The sequence below is a fragment of the Terrapene carolina genome, unplaced genomic scaffold, assembly GCF_002925995.2.
Source record: "Terrapene carolina triunguis isolate 2854851 unplaced genomic scaffold, T_m_triunguis-2.0 Scaffold194, whole genome shotgun sequence".
Taxonomy (NCBI): domain Eukaryota; kingdom Metazoa; phylum Chordata; order Testudines; family Emydidae; genus Terrapene; species Terrapene triunguis.
In genome coordinates, this window is record NW_020664545.1 from 12,263,124 (window position 1) to 12,279,202 (window position 16,079).

The 16,079-nt window shown below is 56.4% G+C and overlaps 1 protein-coding gene across 1 annotated transcript in view; it reads right to left on the reverse strand.

The window, feature by feature from the left end:
- The window catches only part of UNC13A (unc-13 homolog A), an 82,079-nt gene extending 75,268 nt beyond the window's left edge, over window positions 1-6,811 (reverse strand). Inside the window, exons 1-3 of the mRNA XM_026655082.1 lie at window positions 6,679-6,811; window positions 4,441-4,470; window positions 1,534-1,633 (exon numbers count right to left, since the gene is read on the reverse strand). Coding sequence (XP_026510867.1) covers window positions 1,534-1,633; window positions 4,441-4,470; window positions 6,679-6,811 — 263 coding nt within the window. The remainder of the gene's footprint in view (window positions 1-1,533; window positions 1,634-4,440; window positions 4,471-6,678) is intronic.
- Between the last annotated feature and the right edge of the window lie 9,268 nt (window positions 6,812-16,079).

The following is a 16,079-nucleotide window of genomic DNA, read 5'->3' on the forward strand; positions in this document are numbered from 1 at the left end:
ATCCAGTGGATATAACGTATTTAGATTTTCAGAAAGCTTTTGACAAGGTCCCTCACCAAAGGCTCTTAAGCAAAGTAAGCAGTCATGGGATAAGAGGGAAGGTTCTCTCATGGATTGGTAACTGGTTAAAAGATAGGAAACAAAGGATAGGAATAAATGGTCAGTTTTCAGAATGGAGAGGTAAATAGTGGTGTCCCCCAGGGATCTGTACTGGGCCCAGTCCTATTTAACATATTCATAAACGATCTGGAAAAAGGGGTAAACAGTGTGGTGGCAAAATTTGCAGATGATACAAAACTACTAAAGATAGATAAGTCTCAGGCAGACTGCAAAGAGCTACAAAAGGATCTCACAAAACTGGGTGACTGGGCAATAAAATGGCAGATGAAATTCCAGGTTGATAAATGCAAATTAATGCACATTGGAAAACATAATCCTAACTATACGTATACAATGATGGGGTCTAAATTAGCTGTTACCACTCAGGAAAGAGATCTTGGAGTCATTGTGGAGAGTTCTCTGAAATCATCCACTCAATGTGCAGTGGCAGTCAAAAAAGCGAACAGAATGTTGGGAATCATTAAGAAAGGGATAGATAATAAGACAGAAAATATCAGATTGCCTTTATATAAATCCATGGTTCGCTCATACCTTGAATACTGTGTGCAGATGTGGTCGCCCCATCTCAAAAGAGATATATTGGAATTGGAAAAGATTCAGAAAAGGGCAACAAAAATGATAGGGGTATAGAACGGCTTCCGTATGAGGAGAGATTAATAAGACTGGGACTTTTCAGCTTGGAAAAGAGGTGACTAAGGGGGCATATGATAGAGGTCTATAAAATCATGAGTGGTATAGAGAAAGTAAATAAGGAAGTGTTATTTACTCCTTCTCATAATACCCCGATATAACGCGACCCGATATAACACGAACTCGGATATAACGCGGTAAAGCAGTGCTCCGGGGAGGGGGGGGCAGGGCTGCGCACTCTGGCAGATCAAAGGAAGTTCGATATAACGCGGTTTCACCTATAATGCGGTAAAATTTTTTGGCTCCCGAGGAGAGTGTTCTATAGAGGTAGAAGTGTACAAGAACAAGGGGCCACCAAATGAAATTAATAGGTAGCAGGTTTAAAACAAACACAAGAAAGTATTTTTTCACACAACGCTCTGTCAACCTGTGGAACTCCTTGCCAGAGGGTGTTGTGAAAGCCAATACTATAACAGGGTTCAAAAGGGAGCTAGATAGATTCATGGAGGACAGGTCCATCAATGGCTATTACCCAGGACGGGCAGGGATGGTGTCCCTAGCCTCTGTTTGCCAGAAGCTGGGAATGGGCGACAGGATGGATCACTTGATGATTACCTGTTCTGTTCATTCCCTCTGGGGCACCTGGTGTTGGCCACTGTCGGTGGACAGGATACTGGGCTTGATGGACCTTTGGTCTGACCCAGTCTGGCCGTTCTTATGTTCTGACACCAGCCCCCCAAGAGCGGGAGGTCCCTGCCCCCCCACACCTGAGGGAGTACTCACAACATGAAGTCCTGCTCCCAGCAGGGCAGGTTCCCCCGCACTGCGATGGTCGTGCTCTTGACATTCTGCACCTTCAGCGTCACGTAGGTGTTGAACTTCTCTGCAGGGAAGGGAGCAGAGGGTGGAGCTCTGGGCCTGGATCAGCCCCGTCCTGGGTCAGGGGCACCGGGAGCCCCCTGGGCGGGTCAGACAACCTTGTGCTCCCCACCCCCAGTCTCAAAGGCCACCCGCTGGCTCTTCCCATCAGCCCAGGGGCCTCCCTGTCCCCATGCAGCGTCTCCAGCCAACACAAGGGAGGTTCTCCCTGCATTGCCCTCTGTAGTGGGCAGGGCCAGCTCCAGGCACCAGCTTACCAAGCAGGTGCTTGGGGCGGCCACTTCGGAGAGGGGCAGCACGTCCAGCTGTTCGGCGGCAATTCGGCGGACGGTCCCTCATGCCTGCTCGGAGCGAAGGACCTCCCGCCGAATTGCCGCCGCAGATCACGATCGCGGCTTTTTGTTTGTGTGGCTGCTTGGGGCGGCCAAAACCCTGGAGCCGGCCCTGGTAGTGGGGCAACTGCCCCACTCCTGGAGAATTTAGGCTGCAGCAGGTCAGTGGGCCTGCGTAGACTGGTAGCCAATCAGAGAAGGGCTTATTGGGAGCCAATCAGGGGCCAGACTGGAGGCAGCCAATCAGGGCCAGGCTCAGCCCTATAAAAAGGCTGCTCAGGAAGGGAGCAGGGAGTCTGTCCCAGGCCTTTGACAGGGGAAGGTCTATCTGTCTCCAGAGCAGGAGACCAGCACCCAGGACAGCACAGTGCTGGGCAGGCTCGGCTCAGGGAAGCAGAGTGGAGCTCTAGTCTGAGGCCTGCCAGGCTGCAGGCCCTGAAGGGAAGGGCCTTGTGGGTGCGAGGGGCCGTAGGGGAAGTGGCCCAGGGAAGTAGGCAGATGGAGGGGAGAGAAGGACAGTGAGGCTGTTGCCAGAGGGTCCCTGGGCCGGGATCCGCCCCCTTACAGTACACCCAGCCATTGGCCGTAGGGAGCGGCCATTACGGACCACGCCAGATGCCTGACAGGAGGGATTAGACTTTGGGGTGTGTGGTTGAGCACGGTGGCTGGAGCATAGAGACTGCTGATTGACACCCCCCTCCCCTGGAAGGGGGTGTGGATGGACTAAGGGGCACTGCCGGAGGGCAGTGGTCCTGAAGAGGACGCTGCGAGTTGGTGAGCGATGTGGGCTCAGAAGCCAACCGAGGGCAAGACAAAGGGCGGGATACCACCGAGAGGGGGCGCTCCACTGGACTGAGCTAATTCCCAGAGACAACCAGTAGGAGGTGCTGCGGTGGTGAGTCCCAACCCTGTCACACCCTCCCTGAGCCCAGCTCCAGCACCGACCCTGCCCTGGACTCCCCAACCATCTCCGCCCCAGGACCGGCCCAGCCCCCACCCCTGCAGCACCAGCCCCCCCCCCCCCCCCCCCGACCATCTCAGCCCTGGGACTGTCCCACGCAAGAACTTTCAGCAGAGTTTGTCACCAGCTAGGGGCATGGTCAGCTCCCGACGCTGCTTCAGCCCACGTGCAGCATTGTTAATGCTGCATATCCTGACCCGACTGTCCTATACAGCTCTGCTAATGCCCCTCACTCCTGACCCGCAGCCCCCTGCTAGCCCAGCCCTGGGATCTGCCCCCCCCCCCCCGGCTCTGCTAATGCCCCTCAGTCCACCCACCCAGCCCGCCTGGCCTGTGTTTCACTCTCCCTGGGAAGAGTTGGCAGCAGCAGCTGGTGGTTGGGTGGGGGGCATTGCAGAGGTGCGGGGGGGGGGAGGGGGGACTGCAGAGGTGCTGAGTGTCCAGGAGTGACTAGACCGAGAGGGGCTTGGCTCCTCTCCTCCAGCTCAGCACCCTCCCCCCACCCTGGACCTGGGGCGTTGCTCACCCCGCTGGGTGTTTCATTATAACTGCTTCTGGCCGCCTGGCTGGCTGGCTCCCCCCCTCGACCCCTACCCCCACCCCCCAGGGCCTCACTCGGCGCTCCCCACCTTGACCCCTGGCTGTGTGCATGGGACACCTCCCGCCCTCCCAGGCCAGTGCTGGTAGAGGCAGGGGCAGAGGGGGATTGCACGCAGCTCCGCTCTCCAGCAGGGGGTGTGCCTGGTGCCGGCTCAGCTCCCCTGATGCTTGGAGCTCTGTGCAAACAAGGGACAAGGGGGCCAAACTCCGTCAGCTCTGGATGGTTCCTGCCCCCAGGAGGGGAGCTAGAGAACAAAGCCCCTCTGCACGCCTGCTCTACAGCTGCCGGGCCTTCCCATCCCAGGTGCGGGAGCGGAGCGGGGTGCCCCCCAGCTCTTCACAGATGGGGTGAAAAGAGCCCTCCTGCCCAGGCGTCACTGAAAGGAAGCCAGTGACAGGTGTGTGTATGTGAATGTGTGCACACAGTATGGGTATGTATAGTATGCTTGTAGACGTGGGTGCAGTGTGTGACCCACGTGTGTCTAGACTCCCCTCCCCTCCCAAAGCCAGGGATAGAACCAGGAGTCCTGACACCAACTCCCCAGCTCTAACCACTGGACCCCACTTCCTCTCTATTTTGTCCTTTGTATCTGCTGATCCTTTTTGGTAAACCCTGGGGAAGCTGGGACAGGCCCCACCATGAGTCCTTAGAACAAGGCCTAGCTCGGGGGTACAGGCGCCTCGCCTCAGGCCTCCTCTTGCCTACTCCCTCTGTGCTTTCTCCCCAGCAAACCCAAGCTGCTCACCCAGGGGCCCTCAATGACCCTTCGTCTCAGCAGTCCACTCGGCTTTTTAAAGTCAGACCCACACTAACCCGCTGTGGGAAACCCGGCCCCCTCCTGCAGTGGGGCTGGGGAGAGGCTCCTGCCCCAAGCACCCACATCGCCCATGTGACCAGGGGTAGCGGGAGCGACTTACCTTGGGCCCCGTCAAACTTGGCTTTTTTAACTGCAAAGAAAGAATAAAACGTTTTAGCCTCCAGGCCCAGAGACCCCCCTGGGAAGTGCAAATGGCCCCATCTTGTCCCCGCTCCTAGCGAGACAGGCCAAGACCCGCTGGAGAATCCCCTCTCTGCAGGAAACCAGGGGCCCCTTGCTCCCCCCAGCTCCGGCTGTGCTAGTGCCCATTGCAATGCGGGCTGGCAGCTTGGGCCCAGGTCAGGACGCTCCTGTGTCTTTGAGATTTTTGGGGTGCAGTCAGTCACCCCTTGTCCTACAACCCTGACAGGTGGGGATGACTGGGTCTGGATCTGTGTCCCGGGTGTAACCACTCCCTGGATCCGAGCCCCCTGGAAGTCGGGCCTGGATCCAGACTCGGGGCCCCATCCCTATCTCAAAATGCCACTGAGACAAGGAGCACCTCCCTGCTAGCAAACACCTCTGGGAAAAGTGCTGGCCTTTGTGTCTTGGCCCCCCTCTCAGCCTCGGGCCACTCACAGGCGCTCCCCAATCCCCACTGCCTTTGTGTCCAGCTATGCAGTCACGAATGCTTGACACGAGCAACTTGACCTTAGAAGCGCTGTCTGCTGGCCCCAGAGAAACAGCATGGTGGAAAACCCCGGGGTCTTCAAATCTGTGTTGTGCTGCGCTCTGGACACAGGGCGGGGCTGGAGGGCTCTCAGCAGTGCTTTGGGTGGTTCTCATTGCATGAGAACAGCAGCAGAGTCCTGGGAGGAGCGTCAGGTGTCTTTCTCACTAGGCCTGCACTGAGTGGAAGCTGTGACCTTGTCATGAGACCTATTCTTGCATCTTGCTGGCTAGGATACATGAGGACCACTGCTCTCTACTGGATAGACAGGGTCAGGAATTCCTCCTCCTCTCTCTGGAACAGTGCCACAGATAGCAAAGCACTTAAGAGATGCTACTTAAATTTTGCAAAATCTCTGTGAAATAGGTGAGTGTTCTTGCACCCGTTACACAGGTCACTTAGCGAAGGTATTGTTATGAGGGGGCAGGGCCTAGAGGCTCCACCGTGCTAGGTGCTGTACAAAGACCAACTAAGAGACCATCCCTGCCCCAAAGGCTTTACAGTCTAAACAGATGAGATAAGCAAAGGATGGGAGAGGAGCCAGAGGCAAGTGACTCACCCAAGAGTAGGCAGACAGAGCGAGGAATAGAACTCAGACTTAGCTCCCAGATCAACGCTCTAGCCACGAGACAGTACTGTACTCCCCCATAAAGTACAGCACGAGTGCGCCCCCCCCCCCCCCATCACCCGCCCCAATAATGGCCAGACAACTCCAAATCCTAAACTGACAGAATTGGTGCTACACAAGCAGCCTTTGTCTCGTTAAATAAAGGCCCGGTTTTAACGTGGCATTACTCTCGAGATCAAAGGAAACAGATTCCCCTGCACATTGCTGGTTCAGGAAACGCCAGTGTCTCGCTGGATGCTACTGCGGCACATGTCACTGTTTAGCTAGTGATTTCCTTTTCTGTGCCCTGCCGCAGCGCTGGTTGGCTGTGTCTTGATGAAATGGACAAAACTGGTCATGGGAAAGGGCTGGGTTTGATGAGACTTTGTGCAGGTCCTGGACCGAAATGAAGAGAGACCCCAGAATAACTTGGTAGCAAGGGCACTCCCTGGAGGGGGCAGGGACCCAGGTTGAAGAAACTGGGATTGGAACATGGGCCTCTCATATCTGGTGGAGGCCAGCAACTCAGCTGGAGGAAGCCCAAGGAGGATACAGTCCTCAGCGGCTTGTGCAATGAGAGAAGCTCACGGCTGGGCCCAGCCAGGAGGGCTCAGCTGTCTGGGCAGATGGCTCTGCAGCCTCTGCTTCGCGGGGAGACAGGCCAACACAGCCTCTCCACTGCTGAGTCACGCTGCAGCCATTCCCTGAGCCCTCCACTCCCCTGCCCTGCGTGCTGCCTCTGTCTTTAACACACAGCGGCCAGGCCCCTGCATGGGCTCCCTGTCTCCATCTGCCTCCACGCCCCCGCAAAGCTGGGGGGTTGGCTCCAGGGGAGCAGCCCCCATCCAACCGCCTGATGGGCAGCCCATCCCAGCGCTACGTGGGCAGTGCAGGGAACAGCCCTCACTGCCGCGCGGCAGAGATGGCTGTGCGGCTCAGGCGTGGCGCGCGGTTTTATTACCATGGCTGCTGCTCAGTGGAGAGGAGTGGCTTTGAATGGCAGCATGGGGAAGTGGGGTTACGGGTTGAAACTTCGTTGAAACAGTTGGGTGGCAAAAGCTGTCCTTCATCTGGGATAAACGGAAGAAACCTGGTTCCTTTGCGGAACCAGGTAGCTGAAACAACAGCAGCCTGCTCCCCAAAGTACAGATCCATGTGGGAGGAGTTTCGCTGGGTATTGTTTCGTGAAGGCTGGCATGTGGGTAAAAGAGAGGCAGAGCCAAGAAGGTGGCAGAGAAGCACCCGCCACAGAAACACTGGGAGTGTGGCCCTGAGAAAAGGCTAACAGGGAGAGCTTTTGGGCAAAGTGCTGGCTGAAGGGGGCTTGGGGTTGTGAGCAAAGAAGCTGGGTCTTGCTGTCTGATTCCTGCTGTGTTCAGGGAAACAGACTGTGTACAGAATCAGGATTGCATCCAAGAAATATCTGACTTCATCATCAGTTTCTTCTCCTCCCAGGAACAACCCACAGGCAACTTAGAATCATAGAATCTCAGGTTTGGAAGGGACCTCAGGAGGTCATCTAGTCCAACCCCCTGACACATTTTTGCCCCGGATCCCTAAATGGCCCCCTCAAGGATTGAACTAACAACCCTGGGTTTAAGCAGGCCAATGCTCAAACCACTGAGCTATCCCTCCCCCCCGGCTAAGCACTCAGGTCAGACAGAGTCAGCAGTGGTTAGAGTGCAGGGGAGGTGCTCCTAGGTGCATGGGAAACGCACAGCTCGGCAATCTCATCCCATGGCCAGCACCTCCACTCTAACCACACACGCACACCCAGCACAAGCCTAGGACATGCCAGCTGTTCTGTTCTCTCTCCCTGCAGCTGAGCCTCTAGCAGGTTTTCCAAAGTCTCCCCCCATGGCTCTGTGCCTGGGCATTGACCCTCCCAGGAGCAGGGCTGGGGGATGGGGCTGTTGGAACGCTAGCCACACCCGTCAGAGTGATAGCCTTGAAGGAGGCAGCGTGGTCCAACAGCCAGAGCCCCCTGGTCTGCTCCCAGCTCTACCGCTCACCTGCTGGGTGACTTGGGCTGGTCACTTCCCCTCTCTGTGCCTCAGTTTCTCCATCTCTAAAATGGGGATAGAGAAAAGTGCTTTGATATCCGTGGCTGAACAGCGCCACTTAAAAGCTAAGTAGTGGGGGGGGGGGTGAGGTAATATCCTGTCTTGGCCCAGCTACAGCTATTCCCTCACCCACCTTGTCACTCCCCCATCCTGGGACAGACACGGCTACCAGACTGCAAACAGTGGCAGGACAGACAAGACCCGAGAACGCTGCCCCCATCCCCCCAGTTCTCTCTCAGTCTGAGCCCTGCCCACAGTCCAGATCCTAGAACGACAAGACAGCCCAGGCAGCAATGTGGAAACGCCCCTGCGTGGGGCTGCCCCTGACTGGGAGCCTGTGTGACCCGCTCCCAGAGGCCGGCAGTGGCTTCACCCAGCCCAGCTCGTCAATAGCTCACCTCTTACCCTGTCCCCAAACCCAGCCATGCAGCTGTCCTGTTCCTGCCTTGCCGGCCCCTGGCTCCTGTCCCTCCCCAGCCCTAGCCCGTCACTCCCTTTAAAGCGGCAGCATCTAAACAGTAAGGCCAAATGCGTGTAACCAGCTCGCCCACGGACGCTACAGGAACTTGGAGGCAGGTGCCGTGTTAATTATGTGGGGCTGAAACCTCACTGCATTCAAACGAGGTTTAAATGAGGGGGGCCAGGGGGCCAGTCAGCCTGCCACATCCCAGGGAAGGGCAGCCGACTCACGCAGCTCCCCTTGAGGGCTAGGATGTAACACTCCTGCCACTGGGGAAATACCGGAAGAGAAACCGTGAGATTGTGCACTCCTTGGGGGTGGGGGTGTCTAGCACTCATACTGTCCCCCGAGAGCCATGGGAGGGAACAAAGAGTTTATTGCACCTAGTTTAAAAATGGGGAAACTGAGGCACGGAGAGGGGCAGTGACTGGCCCAACAGTGACTGAGCAGCAGAGCTGAGTCTAAGAGCCCTGGTCGGTCTCATTCCAGAGCGTTCGTCAGACCTGCCAGGGGTCTCCTGGAAGTTCCACAGAACGGGCTGGGGGAAGCAGGTGATGCGTAGACAGAGCTGCCGTTGGGACCCGTCCCCGGTGAACACCCTGGGGGGGGGGGGAAGTCCTCATGCAAGAGGGGACGAGACCAGCCGCCGGAAACCTCTGTGCACCAGGCTCTTCCACTTGCCGAGGTCCCCCAGGGCCTGTCACAGCATATCCACCCGCCTGGGGACACATCACATCCTCTTAGCCGCTGCATATGATGGGCTGGGCCCCACCCCCTGCTGGCTCATCAGGCATCTGTCTGGGGGAGCCTGGCCTCCCCCGGCACCAGGAGACATGTAACCCAGCAGGAGGCTGGCAGGGTTAAGGGAGGGAGACGGGAGACGCAGCGCCATTAATGATTTGGAGGATGGCATGGATTGCACCCTCAGCAAGTTTGCAGATGACACTAAACTGGGAGGAGTGGTAGATACGCTGGAGGGTAGGGATAGGATACAGAGGGACCTAGACAAATTAGAGGATTGGGCCAAAAGAAACCTGATGAAGTTCAACAAGGACAAGTGCAGAGTCCTGCACTTAGGACGGAAGAATCCCATGCACCGCTACAGGCTGGGGACCGAGTGGCTAGGCAGCAGTTCTGCAGAAAAGGACCTGGGGATTAGAGTGGATGAGAAGTTGGATATGAGTCAACAGTGTGCTCTTGTTGCCAAGAAGGCTAACGGCATTTTGGGCTGTATAAGTAGGGGCATTGCCAGCAGATCGAGGGACGTGATCGTTCCCCTCTATTCGGCACTGGTGAGGCCTCATCTGGAGTACTGTGTCCCGTTTTGGGCCCCACACTACAAGAAGGATGTGGAAAAATTGGAAAGAGTCCAGCGGGGGCAACAAAATTGATTAGGGGGCTGGAGCACATGACTTATGAGGAGAGGCTGAGGGAACTGGGATTGTTTAGTCTGCAGAAAAGAAGAATTAGGGAGGGTTTGATAGCTGCTTTCAACTACCTGAAGGGGGGTTCCAAAGAGAATGGAGCTCGGCTGTTCTCAGTGGCGGCAGATGACAGAACAAGGAGTAATGGTCTCAAGTTGCAATGGGGGAGGTCTAGGTTGGATATTAGGAGGGTGGTGAAGCACTGGAATGGGTTCCCTAGGGAGGTGGTGGAATCTCCTTCCTTAGAGGTTTTTAAGGTCAGGCTTGACAAAGCCCTGGCTGGGATGGTTTAGTTGGGGTTGGTCCTGCTTTGAGCAGGGGGTTGGACTAGATGACCTCCTGAGGTCTCTTCCAACCCGGATAGTCTATGATTCTATGAGCCAGGGCTGTCACTCCAGAGACAGCACACTCCTTCTGCATCCCTCACCACCCCGTGCCCCGGGGGTCCCTCCCCAGCAAGAGGATGGTGTGATTGGAAGAGCATCTGCCACCAGCAGGATCCTTCCGGTGCTTGGCCATGCTGGGTGCTCACTGGGGGTGGGGTGTGCGGACACACAGGGCGGGGTGAGCCTTTCCAGAGGTCAGCCGGAGCCCTGGTAACTCCACGTAGGTCCCAGGAGCTATTCCTGATGGACGCAGACTCCCCCGGCCCCAGCACAGCTGACCGTTAGCCCCCCAGTGCTGACTGGGAGGGGATGCGGGGGCTGGTGACACTGGGCTGAGATCACCCACTGCGCCTCAGTGGAGCGACACCGGCGATCGGAGTCAGCAGGGGAGTCTCCTCTCTCTTCCCCTGGTGTAAATCGGAGGAGCCCTAGGGGAGGGCAAGCGAGAGGCGGCACAAGGCCCCATGGATCCGCTCAGCCCCAGCCTCGTGCCCGGATGGGTGCCGGGAGCCACGTCAGCCTCTCCTCACCCCCGTGCCGCCCCCAGGACACACAGGAGCTGTTATAAAATCGGTGGCCCAGTTCTGGCCTGGCTGGGAGCGAGGGTTAAATCTCCTTCTCCAGGCAGCACGTTCCACCCCCGGAAAAACCACTGACCCAGTTTTGAGCCATCACTGCTCGTGAGCTAAATCCCAGAGACACGGCTCCTTCCGCTGCTTTCAAAGGGAAAATCAATTCATTGAGGAACTGTTTGTAACTGACAGTCTCCCCCCGGCTCCCTCTTTCTGTGGCTGGGAACCTCTGGGCCAGATCCTCAGCTGGTGGAAACCAGCATGGATCCAGTGAAGTCACCGGAGCTACACCACTTTACACCAGCTGCAGATCTGGCCCGCTGTCTGCACTCAGCTTCTGTCCCCAAAACCATCCTTTTCTGCTCCCTGAAAACATGGTCCCTGTCTTACAAAGGGCAAGGTTAGAGATCAGTGTCCTAATGCTGCTCTCGCACCAGTTTACATGACAGATTTCAGTGGAGTTACTTCTGATTTACATCGGGGTTGGTGAGAGACAAATCACTCCCTGAGCTCTCAGTTTCACTGGTGTAATGCCAGGGTAGCTCCTTTCCAGTCAGTGGATTTACTCTGGTTTTACACCCGCTCAGGATGTGCCCTCGGATGTGAGGGCCTGATTCTGCCCATCGCTGCCAGAGTGCAGAACTCCCCCGAGAGGCGGCTCAGACGCTTCGCACTGAGATTCTGCTAGCTTCCAGCAGGCCTGGCACGTTGTTTCAGGCCCTAGCGTGGTACACATCCCAGCCCCAAGGACCCTTCCAAAGCACTTTCCGAGTTATATGCACATGGAGTCACTTCACTCACTGCTGAAATGCAACCGTCTCTGGGGTGGACATCTAGTTCTCAGCACAGAGTGAGAGTTCCAGCTGCGAAACCAAGCTGTAAAGCCCCTCGTGGCTTTAACATAGTCCACCGCAAGAGGCTTTGAACCTGCGGCGCTCAGAAGTGTTGGAGTCTGAGCTAAGACACGGCAGGAGTAGCCCCAGTGACAAGAGGGGTGAAAGGTGTAAAAGTGGAGTGAAAGGACAGTCAGGCTCCAAGGACTCTCCATAACTAAGATGTAGGGCCCATTAAAGGTACGTCTACACTACGCAGCCTGGGCCCCACCCTGGTGCTGAGGCAGCCCACACCCACAGAAGTATGGGAACAACTCCTTGCCGAACGGCGTTAGAACCCCTCTTCTGTCGACATAGCTGCGTCTACACTGGGGTTTGTGTCTGGAGAGGGTATGTCACCCCCCACCCCGAGCGGCATGACTGCCCAAGCCTAGGCAAGGAGCATAACTTCCCTTCACCCACGGGGACGGATTCTGCTGTCACATCAGCCTTATACCAGTGTGAACCGCCACTGTCTGGAGTGGAGTTACTCCTGATTTACACCAGCAGAACGCAGATCAGAATCAGGCCCAGCAGTGCCCCAGATGGAGCGCTTCAATGTAGACACTACTGGAGGGGGTTCTCCTATCGCTGTAGGTAATCCGCCACCCTGAGAGGCAGTAGCTAGGCTGATGCAAGTTCCCGGAGCAGACCAGCCCCTAGTGTAGGCCCGAGACTGGAGTGAGAGTTAGGAGCACGTCCCACGGGGAAGAGCCAGTCTGGGGAGGAGCCTCCTAAGGAGCCCACTGACTTACCCCTGATTTGCACCCTGAGGTAAGTAGGATCAGAATCAGGCCTAGCACATGTACAAAAATCACTATCATCCGTCGCCAACATGCAGCCACTTCTGGGGTGGACACGCAGCCGCCACTCTCAGCTCTGCCACTCAGCAGGGAAAGAGCAGAACAACATGCCCTGCTACAATGGAGGGGCTGCAGAATGAAATTACCCTCCGGGGAAGCTGGCCAAGGTACACAGCTGCTAAACACCTCTGCGGTTCCTGCCGCACAATGGGCGAGGGGAGCTGTCCCGCCGCCTGCGTTCCCTGCCCCGAAGGAAAAGCAGCAGGAGTCACTGGGGATCCGCCAGTCTCTCAAGTGCACGGAGAGTCGAGCGAACTATTCAGTCGGTTCAAGAATTTGTCTGCACTGGGTGCAAACCCCTCCTGCAGACAAGCTGCCACGGTGTAAGAAGAGCTTGCACCAATACAGTGCATCTACACTGGGGTTTTGTACGGGGGCAGCTGGGCCAAGGGAAACAAAGCCGTCAGCCACAAATCTCAGCTCTCGACCTGCATCTGTATTTCAAACCCTTCACAGTCCAGGAGGAGTTGGACCAGGGGTTCTGGGCAGCTTATACAGGGGTCGGTTCTCTGCTCCCCGCCAGCCCCAGGGGCTGGTGTCTGATCTCAGCTACAGTGGGTGTAAATCAGGAATAACGCCACTGGATCCCATGGAGTTCCACCTGTGTGAGTGAGAAGGGTTCACAAGTGAACTAGACAACACACACAAAGGAAGGGCTGTTTACAGAGAGGCAAATTTGGGGTTACATTTCCTGAACATCAGATGCCACGTTGGGTGCTGAGACGTTTCAAAATCTGGTCACGTTTGTGGGGCCACATTTTTGACAGATCTCCAGGGGGCAGACTCTCAGGGGCTCAGCGCCCCCAACCAGGGCCAGGTTCTCCAAAGAGCACGCAGGTGCTGAGCATTGTGGAAAACCCGGCCCTTAGTCTCTTGCCAAAGGTCACGTGCTGAGTCTGCGGCAGAGCTGAGACTGGAATACAGTTCTCCCTAGTCCCGATCTACTTCCTCCACGGAGACACTGTGGCCTAGAGACACTGTGGCCTAGTGAGCAGAGCACTGGACTGAGAGCTGGGTTCAATTCCTAGCTCTGCCACTGATTTGCTGGGTGGCATTGGGCATGTCACTTACCCTCCCAGTGTCCCCCATCTGTAAAATGCGGATAATGCAGACCTCCTTTGTAAAGTGCTTTGAGCTCTATGGATAAGTGCTAGGGGCTAAGCATTGCTGTAAACCACAAGACCATTCTTCCTCTCTTGTAAACATGCCCTGGTTCTTTCCTGGGCCTTGGAGATCACGCACTGTGAGGGCAGCACGTCTGTAACGCACCAGGCTGGGAAAAGTTGGTAGGAAAATTCCAGGAAAGTTACAGCCCCAGACCCAGCAGCTAAATTTGAAGGCTCAGGATCCAGGCGGCTTTGTCGGTCTTTCGCAAAGCCCCTAAAGCAATTAGCCCAATCTGTAATAGGGTCTATTGCCAAGTTGTCTTTTGTTTCACAGATTCAAGATGTTCTTGTATTCTTGAATCACACACACACACACACACACACACACACACACACGGCCTCTCTTCCAAACTGCGTAATCGGTTTCTTTCTAATGCCCAGGGCTTAAGCAATCGGCCAAAGTATATTCTTCTAAACTTCGTCCAAACCCCAACCCCTCGGGGGACCAAGGCCCAAGGAGATGAATTTCAGCCTCAGATTAATTATTGTTACTTGCCAGTTTACTGCCTTTTAAAAACAGAGAGTTTGCCGTGGCCAGAGCTGGTCAAATATTGGAATTCCCATTTCAGGAAAATTTCATCAAAATCCATATGATTCCATGAAAAAAAACGGGCTTAGTCCAAATGGAAAACTGGATGAAAATTTCCTGACCGGCATTAGCCATGGGAACGCCCACGGAGCGGAGGCTCTTTCAAACAGGACTAGTTAACGTGAACTAGGTTCCTTTTAGTTCACACCGGCCGTGTTCACATGGGGCAGTTCCAGCACAACACGCGGCCGTTCCCCCCCCCCCCCGCCCCCCCCCCCCCCCCCCCCCCCCCGCGCCCCAGGCGGAACTGCAGGGCCATGTAAACGAGCACTGACCATCTGAAAGATCGCCCTGTGCATTGGGCTCAGAAAGGCAGTCCTGGGATCCCAATACCCCTGGCTGTGTCAAGATGACTCAGTCAGATTCAGGGTGGGTGGAGAAAGACAGGCAGCCCCTGGGGGCTGTCCCCTGTGTGAGAGGAGATGGTGAGTCTCACCTGTTCTCCAGTAGCTGGCATTGATTGGCCCCTTTCTGCTGAGAAGAGTCCAGAGACTGACGTGCCCTAGAGGCGGGTCCCTCGCAAGACACACTGATAGTGAGGGGCATCACTTGCCGGACAGTACCCGCTCCATGGAGTCAGTCTCCAGGGCTCTCAGTCCAACCGCTTTCATCAGCACAAAAACCACCCCGTAAGGACTTACGGTGGAGCTTGGCTCATTTCGGTGCTTTGGAAAACATTACCCGGAATTCTTAAAAAGCTGCTGCCCTCTCGCCAGCAAAATCCACTCAAAGCCGCGTTACCCACACAGAACAGGGTTAGCTCTCGATCGCTGCTCTGCAAAATACACATCCAGGGCTGGAGTTCGAATCCCTTGAGCTTTGAGCTCGTTTGGGATTTCGAGCTAGTCTCCTTTCAGCTTCTCGGGCAAATGCTACAGGGGGAGGTTTAACTGGGGGGAGTTCCTTAAAGACTTGACTCTGTTTCCGCTAGAATTTAAAATAACCCCAGAGCCATTTCTAGAGAGCTTAGCTCCTGCCAACGTTTATTTTTACAAAAGCGAAAGCTGGGGCCAAACCTGATCTGACAGGATCTCGTTAACCGGAGGAGCCAGCCCTTTTCGGGTGGCTTAAAGACTCTCTCGGAGGTGACGCCAGTTTTTGCAAGTGCATTCGTTCCCTGGAAAGTGATGCATTTGCATGAGCCTCCTACTTGGGAAGAAATAATTCGATGCACAATCCAAAGCACTCTGCAAAAGGCCCAGATGTGCAATAGACACAAGTCAACATGCCAGAGGAGGAGGAAGAGGGAGGGGTCAATTCTCTGGCTGCTTGGATGGAGGCACAGCATGTGGCTGGCGCCCTCTCTGGCTCAGTTGCCCACTGGCCGAAGGCGGCCCCTGTGATGCAGACAGACCCTTGCACACTGCGCAGTGTATCGTCCCGGGAAGGCCCCCTCCATCTTCCAGGCCAGCACTTTGGACTTGCCCAATAATGCACCAGGCCCAGTCGGTGCCAGGCGAGAGCATGCTGGGCGTCTGCGTACGATGGGAGCTGGGAGGTTTTGGGGGAGGGGAACAGAGACATGCCCCTGTAGCCCCACAAGCCCAGCCCCCTTCATTGCATTCCCCAACAGGCTTCCCTTGTCCCCTCCCCAGGCCCCACCCCCCCCTGGCCCCCTGCCCCCCTCCCCGGGGCGCCCCCCTTGCCTGGGCCCCCCCCCGGGCCGCTGCCCCCCCCCGGGCGCGGGGGGGCTTTCCCCCCCTTGCTCCCCCCCCCCCCCCCAGCATCTGCTCTCTGCTTGCAGATTCCCTGTGCCCCCTACAGACCCCTATGCTGCCCCCTCCTCTCAGCTACTGCGCTCTGTGTCTTCTCCCAAGGCTCACCTCTCTCTGGATCCCAGCCTCCCGCCTCCCAGCCCTCCCCCGGCCTCACCCCTCCCAGCCCCCCTCCCGATCACGGGCTGTCCCCTCTCAGACCCTCCCATCCTCACCCCCTCAGGGCCCCCCATCCTCCCAGCCTCACCACTCCCAGCCCACCCAGCTTCCTCCCCACTCAGGTCCCCCCATCTTCCCAGCCTCACCACTCCCA